At 33.9% G+C, this 13,858-nt stretch overlaps 1 protein-coding gene across 1 annotated transcript in view; it reads right to left on the reverse strand.

Moving 5' to 3' along the window:
• Positions 1-157: 157 nt before the first annotated feature.
• Positions 158-13,858, reverse strand: part of LOC134235658 (breast cancer type 2 susceptibility protein-like) — a 30,715-nt gene continuing 17,014 nt past the window's right edge. Inside the window, 10 exon segments of the mRNA XM_062717797.1 lie at positions 158-602; positions 4,449-4,733; positions 5,683-5,755; positions 9,179-9,279; positions 9,607-9,715; positions 11,421-11,517; positions 11,614-11,695; positions 11,819-11,935; positions 12,220-12,329; positions 12,676-12,826. Coding sequence (XP_062573781.1) covers positions 405-602; positions 4,449-4,733; positions 5,683-5,755; positions 9,179-9,279; positions 9,607-9,715; positions 11,421-11,517; positions 11,614-11,695; positions 11,819-11,935; positions 12,220-12,329; positions 12,676-12,826 — 1,323 coding nt within the window. The 3' untranslated portion in view covers positions 158-404.

Raw genomic sequence — 13,858 nt, forward strand, 5'->3', positions numbered from 1 at the left:
ATTGTAAGTGATTTATCATGTGCTATGCTTGCTAGGCTTTTTTAGCTCTGAATTACTCCCTTTTCCACCATATATGGTCAAGGTCATAAATAGGTATAATGGAGCCATCCAATTTCATCCAAAAATAAGGAAAAAAAAATAAAATTATTTTGCTTTAATACTATAATAATTGAGAAAATTTCTTTATATAATATGTATTTGGCACATACTACAAGTATAATAAACTAAAGCAATAAAGCAATTTTCTATTTTAACTGTATACTCTAACTGAATAATTGATTTAATATAAACAACATGCTAGCACCATACATATAGTCAACATTTGGAATTATAACAAAAAATCAAAACAAACACCAAGACATCTGCAGGTTTGGGGATTTTGAATTTCTTTCTGGCTGATGAGGTTACACATCTGAAGGTTTGGGGATTTTGAATTTCTTTCTGGCCGATGGGGTTACTTTTGTGGGGATCGGAGACAGAGGAGCGGGGGATCCATAAGACATGAGGCGGGCCATCTTAGCCTGGTGTACTGACTGCTGGGGGTGGGGACTGACACTCTCGGCCACTGATCTAAGGTCAGCTGACTCACACATAGAATTCTTCTGAAAAGTAATAATGACAGACTAATTCACTATTTCAATCTGCTGTCAGGATTTTTCCTATTTCATGTAATTCAACTTTCTTGTTCAGCTAACTCTCACAAGTTTCATTACATGATACACATGTAATTTAATTTGTAATAATTTTTGGGGCTTCAACTCCAATTTTCTTTTCAGGATTATGTTGTTCAGTGTAATTGTTTTGAAATACAAAGGAATATTACTTAATCATTAAGTACCTATATTTTTAAAGGAAATTAACAATACAGCTGTAGTTATGTTTACTATATTATTTACAATAGTTAACTGTAGTGAATACTTTGATACTTTAATTTACATGTATATATAAACTTTCAAAAGAATTTACAATGCATGGATCTGTAGCTCTCTCCTTTATCTGTCCAAATTTCTCAAGCAGAGAGTGACTGTTCTGCAGCTAGTAGGAATTCTACACTTACTATGGGTGTATATTATAGTAGGAGTGAGACACTTACTGTGGGTGTTTATTATAGTAGGAGTGAAACACTTACTGTGGGTGTATATTATAGTAGGAGTGAACACTTACTATCGGGTGAAACACAATAAAGGGGACAGTAAGGTTGCACTTGAGGGTAAAAAATTAATGTCTTTATTTTGGCCCAAATTTTTTTTTTCTAAAAAGTAGATTATCTCAAGGATCTGAAACATAAACGGTTTTGTGAAATTCATATTAGAACTTTGTTTTTTACATGCTGATAATAACCTCATTTACACAGGTTACGGACACTACAAGTGTTGTTGTTTTTGAAATAAATATTGAGAACTGTTTATAAACTTTAATTTTTCAACTGCTCACAAACAAACAACATATAAAAATACAAAATATGGACAAAAGTTGTACTAAAAAAGGTTGCATTATACTTTAAAATGAAAATAGTTCTTACTTCGTTCATTTTTGTTTAAAATGGCAGTATTTCAATTTATGTGAACTCTTTAAAACCAATATAAATAGAGAAAGAACTATTTATAAATAACATTTTTTTATGCCTTTGTTGAAATATAAATACTTCCATTAAAATAGAAAATATCATTTTTATTATTTTCTAAAATAATTTTATAGCTTCATTAAGTTACGGACACTACAAGACCCAAATATTTATGATTGGCTTTTGGTTTGTGGTAAAAAAGAAACATTTTATAAACTTCTTAACTATTAGAAATCAGATTTAAATGATTATTAAATACAAAATGCATGAAAATTAGATATTGTTTCAAGTAAAAACAATTCACTCGCAGAACTCGCAGAACTAATGCCAATAGTAAAAAAAATCCAGTTTAAGAAATCCTGAAACTCTCTTTTTTTACATACATGTAACTATAAAACTGAAGTGCAGAAGAAAAGTTCTCTAATTCATTAAAGTTTCATGAAAACTATTTAGAATATAGGTACACTGATCAACGAAGTCAATTAACCAAATTTAAGGGTTACGAACACTACACAATACTTAAATTTTTCACAGGCTTGAGGATGAAACTTTTGTTTTTCAGCCCTTTTTCTAACTTTTTTCAGGATTTTATTTGTCGTTTCTGTTCCTCCCGATTTTTTTTATTCTTCAGATCTCAACTTCATCTGATAAAAGCATACCATAACCAATATACTTTGAATAAATATATACACATGTAACTTTATACAGGTGTTATGTGCAAGTAGAAAAGTCAAACCTTGAAGAATAAAGCTCACTTATTTTTCTTTAATTTATTTTTTTATTCTATGAAGCATTCTATTTTGCTTCAAACAGTTAAATATACAATAATTTATCTGAAATTGGTGTAATTTTAGTTGTTTTCTTTTTTGAATTTTTTTGTAGTGTCCGTAACCAAATTACTTTCCTACTGTTTAACATTTTGAATGCAAATTTACTTGGATTTAACACATTTTAAGATATTACCTAATAAGCAATTAGACAATTGAAGCAATATATTAGAAGAAATATGGGTTATGTAACTCTTGATAATAATTTTTAACTATTTTTATGTCATTTTGGGTGTTCAGTCATTATTTTAAGTACTAGCAGTAAAAAAAAACACCTAATCTAAAAGAATTCCAGCCAATAAACACCTTTTATCTCTAAATTTAATAATACACTGGTTCGAAAATTTATCTGTAATTTTATGGAGAAAAAAAATAAAGATATTCATTTTTCAACTTTTGGGTTATGGACACTTCACTATACAAGTTATTTAAAATAGGATGAAACTTAAACTCAAATAGAGGAATTCTAACAAGATTTTCTTAAATGTAACACCAGTTGACTTAAACAATGAAAAATAATGAAATGCTATTTGACTTAAATCCTAGGATGTCAGTAACATCTGCCAATATCAAGGTGATGTAAAACCAAGGATCTTGTATATGGAATGGTGCAATCTGGGTTTCCCAAATTAGCTGCATTATCAAAATGAGGGAGAAAATAAAGTACATTGATTAACTTGTTAAACAAACCTCTGACCTTTGTAAATATACTAGCATTAGTGTTTTAACACAGCCTGTTTCAAACTGCCTCAAGTACAGGTTACGGACACTACAGGATTTTGTAGTGTCCGTAACCACATTTGTGATGATACCAGAGAAACAGTGGTGATGATCAGGAAAATTACAACACATCTCAGCATCTGTATGAAATGCCTCTCTAGGAAATTTGTTAAGATATTTATAGAGCCTTCCAGTTTCACAGAATTTAAGTGGTTACGGACACTACAGTTTTTTGTAAAAACTTAATTTTCCACATTAAAACATGATGAAATTTCTTTACAATGGTTACAAAACCCAACTTTTTTCTGTAAGTAACAGAGCATTTATACTGTGTTTTTAGACAGAAATCTGAAAAGTTAAATAATATGGACATTGTTTTTATTTGGCATAATGAGAGGGGTAAAATTATGTGAAAAATGTATAACATTGCACCCCTGTTACATTTTCTTTCATATTATTCAATTCTGAAAATTCAAGCACCAAAATAATTTGTAAAATAAATTCTAAAGTCTGATAATGATCATTGGCATGAAAATGTATGATATTTAACAATTATTTCAATTGAAGAATGCTGTAATTCAAAGCGCAACCGCATAACGCTGAAAAATAGTCATTTTGGGGGTACATTTTTTGCATTTCCTTAAATTCTGTTAAGGCTAGATCAACAAAATTTTGCACACAAGTCCTTTATAAGTATTCCTATAAATGAATTACAATAAATTGCATTTAAAGAAAATAACATTTCTTAAAATCATGTATAACAATGTGGTATTCTAAATGCGCCCTATATTGTGTTTCACCCGTATGGGTGTATATTATAGTAGGAGTGAGACACTCACTGTGGGTGTATATTATAGTAGGAGTGAGACACTTACTGTGGGTGTATATTATAGTAGGAGTGAGACACTCACTATGGGTGTATATTATAGTAGGAGTGAGACACTTACTATGGGTGTATATTATGGTAGGAGTGACACTTACTGTGGGTGTATGTTATAGTAGGAGTGAGACACTTACTGTGGGTGTATGTTATAGTAGGAGTGAGACACTTACTGTGGGTGTATATTATAGTAGGAGTGAGACACTCACTGTGGGTGTATATTATAGTAGGAGTGAGACACTTACTGTGGGTGTATATTATAGTAGGAGACACTTACTGTGGGTGTATATTATAGTAGGAGTGAGACACTTACTGTGGGTGTATATTATAGTAGGAGTGAGACACTCACTGTGGGTGTATATCATAGTAGGAGTCAGACACTTACTGTGGGTGTGTATTACAGTAGGAGTGAGACACTTACTGTGGGTGTATATTATAGTAGGAGTCAGACACTTACTGTGGGTGTATGGCCCAGTGTCCTATTCCTCTTCTTCTCCAATAGTTCTGACACCAGCTGCTGACCTCTCTGTACAAGAGTCTTCTCCCCTGAAGTCTTTATTCTGTCTGTCAGTACCTGGTAAGCACTCCTATGTGGGGCCCCCTGGGGGGACTTGGTGAACACAGAAAACTCCAGGCTGGCTTCTACCACAGGAAGGATTGAGGAACGGTAGGGGAACTTATCTTGGAGGTTACCACCACAGAATAATGTTCCCACAGTAAGGGTAGAGTTCAACCCAAAAGCCTGAAATAGATTACAGTGTATTACAGAATAATGTCCCCACAGTAAGGGTAGTGTTCAATCCAAAAGCCTGAAATACAAATAGATTACAGTGTATTACAGAATAATGTCCCCATAGTAAGGGTAGTGTTCAATCCAACGGCCTGAAATAGATGACAGTGCAACTTGTAAACAACTGACCAATTTTCTTTTTGTTTTACAAATGTCAGATTACATTTAATTTTGTCGAAGATCAGGCTGAGAAGACTCTACCAACTTATTTTTTCATTCTCATACATACATTTTACAAACAACATTCACTTCAACACAAAACACTACTTATTATCATTTTACAAACAGCATGACAGTTTGCTTGATGGGGCGTGCTAAAATTTTGTGTGCTGGTTATCATTTTGCTGATCGATTGGATCAATGAAATCAATACTAATTTGCATATGAAACTCGGAATACAACAATATCCTGATAATACTGACCAATCACATTGAATGATTGTTTACCAGTACAGCATTTGTAGTCAGCAGCAACACGTGGTCAGACAAAGCCCGTTTTCTGTCCTCAAAAAGCATGTATTATATTTGTTGTGATTTGACCTGATGGGTTTTTAAATACGTATGAGAAAATTTAAAGAATGGAACTAGTAAGGCTATTCTGCTTCTGTTGCACTATATATGTACGTTGCTCTATCAATATCATTATAGGAAGTAAAACTTGCTTTGTCCGTTCACGTGTTATTGTTGTTTATTCAAGCGATTGGTCAGTATTGTCAGTGGTATTGTTGGGTTCTGTGTTTCATATGCAAAGTATTATTGATTCCATTGAAATCAAACATCCAATCGATGAGTAAAATGATAATCAGGCATACGAAATTTTAGCACGCCCTATCAAGCAAACTGTCACGCTGTTAGTAAAACGATAATATAGCTACAAAATGCTTTTACAAAAGCTAATTCACCTTTAGACCTCCCCAGAACTTTATTCCTATGATGTCTCCATTTTTATCCATGCCATACAAAACTTCCTGATTCCTAAAATTAAAATTTCATTTGCATATAAAGCTTTGATCTGATGTACTGTATGTGTCCACAATTTAATTATAAATAATAAACGAGCAAATTCAAAGAATTTTGGTCCCCCGCTTTCGGTGTCTTTTTGTGTGAGATGTCATTTTTTTTATGACATTTTCTGTCTAATATGAACGCCCTATCATAAGTCATCTATTTAGAAATTATCACTGAACTCCAAGGTCAAAGTCAAAGGATTAACATTCTTGGTATCCAGTGAAAAGTCTTCTCAAAAGGATTACATATGTGAAGAATGAAAGCCTTAGCCCTTACCATTCAAAAGTTATGGTCAAGGATAGTTTTCTCATAAGTACAAAAATCTCCAAGGTCAAGGTCAAAAGGTCAAGGTTGTTGGTATCAAATGAAAGGTCTTGCCACAAAGAATACATATGTGAAATATGAAAGTCCTGGTATCTACTGTTCAAAACTTGTGGCCAAGGTCAAAGTTTTTGAAAAGTAGGTCAAACTCCAACGTCAAGGTCCAAGGGGCAAAGTTATAGATATTCAATGAAAGGTCTTCTCACAAGAATTATATATGTGAAGTATGAAAGCCCTAACTCTTACCATTCAAATGTTATGGTCAAGGTTAATTTTTTTTCATAAGTACGGAAATCTCCAAGGTCAAGGTCAAAGTTGTTGGTATCCAATAAAAGGTCTTGCTACAAAGAATACATATGTGAAATATGAAAGTCCTAGCGCCTACCATTCAAAAGTTATGGCCAAAGTAAAAGTTTGAAATTTTTGTGTAACCAGAAGTCTCTGTCGAGACTGAAGCTCTACTGGTTTGTACTTATAGCAAAAGAAGAGAAAAGTACTTAGGCAGTTGGGAATTGAAACTTTTCCACAGCAATTAATAGAAAAAGTACGTAAGGGTTGCCCGCAACCCTGTGTCTCGCCTGCTGTCGCTGTGGTTAGTAAGAAATGATTGTCTGATAAACTGAAGCATTTATTGACATTTCAGAAGGAATAACTCAAAAATACAATAATAAAGAAATGGAACAGCTGACTTAATATCTAATCCCTTGGCGATTATATTGGCATTTATATATATATACATATACCCTGTAAATTCACAAATTATTGTGATGTTTTTATTATTGCGAATATTGCAACGTGTTATGAGTCGCAATAATTTGAACTTGCATTTTGAAATCAAATCCACTGTATATGTATCAAGTCATTCATGCAGAAAATGTAGGTGAAGATTACCTAATTATGGTACTGATATTGTTGGTTACCCATGATGTGTAGACTGACAAATTATCATGCCACTATAAGTTATAGTTGCTGAGATATGGACCTCCACCATAAATTTATGCAAAGTCACTCATGCGGAAAAATGTAGGTCAAGATGACCTAATTCTGGTACAGGCGTTTGTGGTTACCCATGATGTATCCACTGACAAATTATCATGCCACTATAAGTTATAGTTGCTGAGATATGGACCTCCACCATAAATTTATGCAAAGTCACTCATGCGGAAAAATGTAGGTCAAGATGACCTAATTCTGGTACAGGCGTTTGTGGTTACCCATGATGTATCCACTGACTAACTATCATGCCACTATAAGTTATAGTTGCTGAAATATGAACCTCCATTATCAATTTAACCAAAGTCATTCATGCAGAAAAATGTAGGTCAAAATGACCTAATTCTGGTACTGATGTTGTTGGTTACTTATAACCTGTACAATGACAAATCATCATGCCATTATAAGTTATAGATGCTGAGATATGGACCTCCACCAAAAATTTAACCAAAGTCACTCATGCAGAAAAATGTAGGTCAAGATGACCTAATTCTGGTACTGACGTTTGTGGTTACCCATGATGTATCCACTGACTAATTATCATATCCCTATAACTTATAGTTGCTGGAATATAGGTCTTCACCATAAATTATCATGAAAAAACTAAGTCCAACTTAAGGAAAAAATACGGAAAAATTTGAATTTTTTTTTTCAAAATCATACTTGGGATATAAATTTTTATCCATACTGAATATTGTGTCCAAATTTCAAGAAGACTGAATAAAATTTGAGAAAGTTATTGCAGTTTATAAAACTTTGACATTTGGGTTAACCAAAAGTTGGACGCCGACGACGACGACGACGACGACGGAATCTATGGTCGCTATGTCTCGCTTCGCGACATTCGTCGCAGGCGAGACAAAAATGATCCTTGATTTAGTCTCTTTATGTTAAAGTATAGTCTACTTGCATGCCACATTACATTATAATCAGACTAAAACTGTATTTGGAGTAGCATTTTGAGTGTATTAAACAGAAATTTCTATTTTTAGTAACCGTGGCAACACCGTTCATTGAAGTGAAAAACTATACACAGAATTATGTGCCTTAGTGTAGTCTACTTGTGTGCCAAGTTATATTGAAATCAGACCAAAACTGTAGGAGGTGTAGCATTTTGAAAGAATTTCACAGAAATTTCTATTTTTAGTAACCACGGCAACACCGTTCATCCAAATCAAAAACCGATACACAGAATTATGTATCTTAGTGTAGTCTACTTGTGTGCCAAGTTAAATTGAAATCAGACCAAAACTGTAGGAGGAGTAGCATTTTGAAAGAATTTCACAGAAATTTCTATTTTTAGTAACCACGGCAACACTGTTCATCCAAATCAAAAACCGATATACAGAATTATGTATCTTAGTGTAGTCTACTTGTGTGCCAAGTTATATTGAAATCAGACCAAAACTGTAGGAGAAGTAGCATTTTGAAAGAATTTCACAGAAATTTCTATTTTTAGTAACCACGACAACACCGTTCATCCAAATTAAAAACCGATACACAGAATTATGTATCTTAGTGTAGTCTACTTGTGTGCCAAGTTATATTGAAATCAGACCAAAACTGTAGGAGGAGTAGCATTTTGAAAGAATTTCACAGAAATTTCTAATTTTAGTAACCACGGCAACACCGTTCATCCAAATCAAAAACCGATACACAGAATTATCTATCTTAGTGTAGTCTACTTGTGTGCCAAGTTATATTGAAATCAGACCAAAACTGTAGGAGGAGTAGCATTTTGAAAAATTGTTTACAGACGGACAGACAGCTAGACAGACAGACGGACGTACGACGGACGCATTACTATCGCATAAGCTCTTCTGGTCTCTGACCAGTAGAGCTAAAAATGGATTAAACTCCAAGGTCAAGGTCAAATTTGGTGGTACCCAAAGAAAGGTCTTGTCACAAGGAGTACACATATGAAATATGAATGTCATAGCTCCACTAAATCAAAAGTTATGGGCAAGGTTAAAGATTTGTGACAGACGGACAGACAGACGAATGAGATTTAATGTCCCCTCGCTTTCACGAAAGCGGGGGACAATAAAAATAATTATAGCAGAGAAGTTTCTTTACCTTTCATTTATTTCAGCCAATTCAATGCTTACAATAAAACACACAATATCTAGCTCTCCAAATATAGGCTGCCGCCTCTTCAAATCACAGGCACAGAGCACCTGCAACGAACAGGATATGTATACCATAAATCTGGAAATTTTTATGTGGATTTTATTTTGCAAATTTGGGTCAAAATGGTGTTGACTAATTTTTACGTTTCAAAATTTTGCGAATTACCACTGCTTTGTTTACATTTTCTTATTGGTAATTTATTTTAAGAAAAATATTTTTGCGAATGCAATAAAAATTTATCTACAGCAAAAATTTCCAGATTTACGGTACAAGGTGTATCTTGACTTTTTCACCTATTAAAGAAAAGTAATTCTTCATTGGAGAGATTAATCTGCAATACTTATCTAGCCCTCCACTTAAAACACAGAACTTACCTCTCTGGGTTCAAACACCATGTCTAGGAGATTCTCGTCCACATTTACAGGTAAGAATTTGGTTTGTCTATTAGCTGTAAGTTGTATGTTGTATTGACTGAACTTGGCTCTGTAAAATAAAGCAAGGTAGGTTTAGTAAGAAATCATTCCAAGATTACCCAAGAAAAAAAATTTCAACAAGGGCACCGCTAAGCGGAACATCCCCTCGCGGATGGACATATTATGAACATATATGAATCACTAAAGGCGAAAATGAGAAATAAGGTCTCTCTCTCTTTACACATATATATGTGCACATACACAGATTCTCACTTTCAAATTATAGCAAGTATTTAACCCTGTTCCCTGCAGTCAGACATTTTAACGCGTATACCATTATTTGAATACCTACCTGAGTATACCTCACAGCTGCATGCAATATGCATCATAGGAATTCCACGGAAGCAACTTTTTCGCAATGAAAAATGACTATATACCGGTATTGGAAATTTTGTCTTTCAAGGATTAAGAACTACGTGCGCCTCAATAATAAATGTCATATTTAAACAGACATACAATGTATGTGGTAAATTTTGAGTATTCTCATTTGTCTGATACGCACAGCAATAAACAGACACGTGTGGTATCCTACATAAACAAATTGTCAGTGTCTGATAATCACAAAAATATGAAAATACACCATATTTATTACCTGACGATCTCGGCGAGCCTCAGACGGCTTTGCAGACGGCTTTTAATCTGGTTCCCGCACACTCGACACGGCTTTGAAACTGGTTCCCAAGCGGAAATGATTATTGTCAACTTGTACATAAAATGTCAGGGTTTCGAGGCAGTAAAACGCGATTTCTGAAGAAAGGTTTCACCAATAAACTTGAAAATGAATAGGCTTTGTCCTACTATACTACTACAGAAGTATGTAAATGCTGAGAATGGTTAATGCAAAGGTTTTCTGTAAATCTTGCCCACAAATGATTATTGTTAACTCGTACATAAAATGTAAGGGTTTCGAGGCAGTGAAAACACGGATATCTGAAGAAATATTTCAGCAATGAACTTGAAAATGAACAGGCTTCGTCCTTTTGTACTGCCACACAAGTATGTAAACGCCGAGAATGGTTAATGCAAAGGTTCTCTGTCAATCTTGCCCACAAGGTGAAACGAACACACACACTAACACACACACATACGCACATTCGCGATGCTATATCCCCTCCGCAACTAATTGCGTGAGGGGATAAAAATGACTTCGTAAAATAATATAATTAATAAACTTATGAAGCTTTAAACATATAATTAATAAACTTATGAAGCTTTAAACACTAGCAAAAAGTGCTCTTTGGACTTGGAGAAAAATATATCAGCTAAAGGTATACATATTAAGGCTATTTTATTCATTTTCAATATAGGATACCTGCCTAAATTCTGCAGGAAAAATGTTCAAAGACAATGCACAATGCATATACAGAAACACCATTGTTCACTTAAATTGGGAAAATAAATGGAAGTGATGAAATCAGTTACTTATTCTTGGTCTAATATAATACTAGGCATATTTAAGTTTATTACAAATTGTGTAATTAACAATAATTTAACCACTTTTTTCTATCTCACTTCTAAGGGCAGATCACTCTAACAGCATAAATCTATCCTAAAATTAGAACTCTTAAATGTGCAGTGTTTACAGCTTCCTTAAGCATTTAATTTTCAGGCGTTGATCCTCCCAACCTATTATCTATTAAAAAGCAAAATATACTTGCAGTGTTTTTTAATACTCTCTACTTAGTTTTTGTAACTACATGTATACAAAACATAACCTTGATTGAGCGGTGGACAGAGAGAATATCCTGTATCGCTGTCCCTCTTTTAGCTCCGTCACTTCCTGTCCTGGACGCCACACCGAGATTATTGTTGCTGAATAATTCGAGTCATATTAATGTTTAATCTACTGAGATTCAAAGGAGAAAATGCTTCAAAAATTGATTCTTTTTTATTCCAAGATATACTTACATATTTTGGAATCCACATCCTTTTTTGACAGTCCTACTACCCTAAGCTTTAACAGAGGAACCACATTTCTGCTTTTCCCCTCCTGAAATATAATTGTGTACTTTATTATGGTCCAATTCTTGTTGGTAGCTGCCCTTCCAAATTATTAACTAGAAACCCTCTACAGAATATTTTCCTGAACAATTAATCAAAATGACCAGTATACCCCTTGTTCATCACTCCAGGCTTTTTGGAATTCATTCTGAAGTCTCTGAAGTTTCTCCTGATGAAGTTCTTGTTTGTAGTCCATTAATGATCTCAGCTGTGAATCACTCAAGTACCCCTGAAACCATATCAATCTATACCTAGTGAAACATGAATGCTACATTTCGTAGGTTCTGCTTCATATACCAGTATGTACATGTAAGTAAGTTTAACAGGGGTATCAAGATTAAAACTGCAAAGATACATTTGCCTTTTTATGAAATAGGAATCTTCTTTTTAATATTACACCAAAGTAGGTTAGAGAGAGAGAGAGAGATATTCATGACACTGATAGAATCTACTAGTGAATACCATACACTGTTTACATCAAAAATGTCAGGTCTCTTGGCTGTATATACTGACCTCTACAATGTCGGGTCTCTTGGCTGTTCGGAGAGCCTCCCACACTTCCTGTCCACACTGTAAATCCTCTATCTCACCCCTACTCCACTGTCTTTTAACAGCACAGCTCTCTGGCAAAATGAATATAAATGTTTGTTCAAGGTAACACCACAATCTTAGATCCACTCCTTAAATGTGTAGTGATAATTCCTAGCCGAGTGCCATGCATTAGAAGTGATTTTTGCTGAGAAGTCTCAAGGATATGACCTTTAAATGAAGTACCCCGGAGCAAAGAAACTTCACTGCTACATGCACAGGTCAAAACTATAAGTGAAATTTTATTCAAAGCTGTTTCTGTCTCTACATTACAAATTATTGAATAGGGTGTTAAACTGCAAGAAATTAAGATAATCATTAAGTTTATTCAGAGAACTCTGATTTTTTAAAATTTTGTGATGGTAAAGTTAGACTCTCTACCTTCGTAGTCTTCTTTGTCCATTTTCCCCTCCAGTTTCCTGTACAAGGCCTCTTTGGCTTGCTGTTCCTGTTTCTGATGAAGCTGACTGAATTTTTCCTCAGCCTGGGCTGTTCTAAAAATAGAACCTCCTCCAGACAATTTCTCCATATACTACAAATCATCAAACATATACCAATACTTCAGGTTCTGCATCAATTACTTCCAAAGCAAACTTCAATCCGTAAAACAACTCAAGGTCAGCAAAAAAATTCTTTATATTGCAGACCTGTTTACCCTTATCATTGTCTCTCAGTATTTTTTTTTATTAGATTTGTCCTTGAGATTTGAAATTTGCCAGTAAGTTTAACTTTCCATCGGTTTTACATATATGAATAGAGAACAACTGCTTTTTTGATTTCTAAAACATTGTTAAATAACATTTTAGAAGATTTGTCGTTTTATACCACAAGGTTTTGGCAACTCAAGTTTTCTCGACATCTCTTATATGTTTCACTTGCTGCAGGCAATTGATTGATTGTTGTTTTACACCAAGTCAGCATTATTTCAGCCATATTTCAGCAGATCATAATTAAAACTAACTGCCAAATTCCAAACAAACGTATTTCCATATTTTCATAACACCAAACGTGAGACGCATTTTGGATAAAATATATGGCGAAATAGTAAGAGTAAACAGCTCTGATATTGTATAAAGTTTGGGATAATGTTATGTAATATTAAAGAAACATTTTAAAATCCTTTGCATTCACTTTCACATATATACTGACACGCAAAAGAAACGCAACAAGCAGTAATTTACAAATGTTTGATTTTTTTTTCTTATGATTTTCAAAAGCGAATAAAGTAAGGCTAAATTCACTTTTCAGAATATTAGAGATTTGATAAAAATGTTAAATGTTTATCTGTTTACTTTACTATGTAAAGTATGACTGTTAAAACACCCCCCAGCCATTCAAGTAAAACGTGCAAGACTGCCCTATACAACAATTGTAGCTTAATTCCTACGATACAATAGGTTCATTTATATCGAGATCTGAGAGAAGGAATTATTCTTTGATATTTTTAAATGCCCGTTTTTCAGATAATTAGGTCGAATTTTCTCTAACTTAGAGCAGTGTAGTCACCCTTGCACTTCCGGTACAAGGACTTCCTTAATGCATATGATACGTAAGACCCTGCTGA

This window comes from Saccostrea cucullata, unplaced genomic scaffold (genome assembly GCF_032062105.1).
Source record: "Saccostrea cucullata isolate Sc308-1 unplaced genomic scaffold, CSIRO_AGI_Scuc_v1 ctg117, whole genome shotgun sequence".
Taxonomy (NCBI): domain Eukaryota; kingdom Metazoa; phylum Mollusca; class Bivalvia; order Ostreida; family Ostreidae; genus Saccostrea; species Saccostrea cuccullata.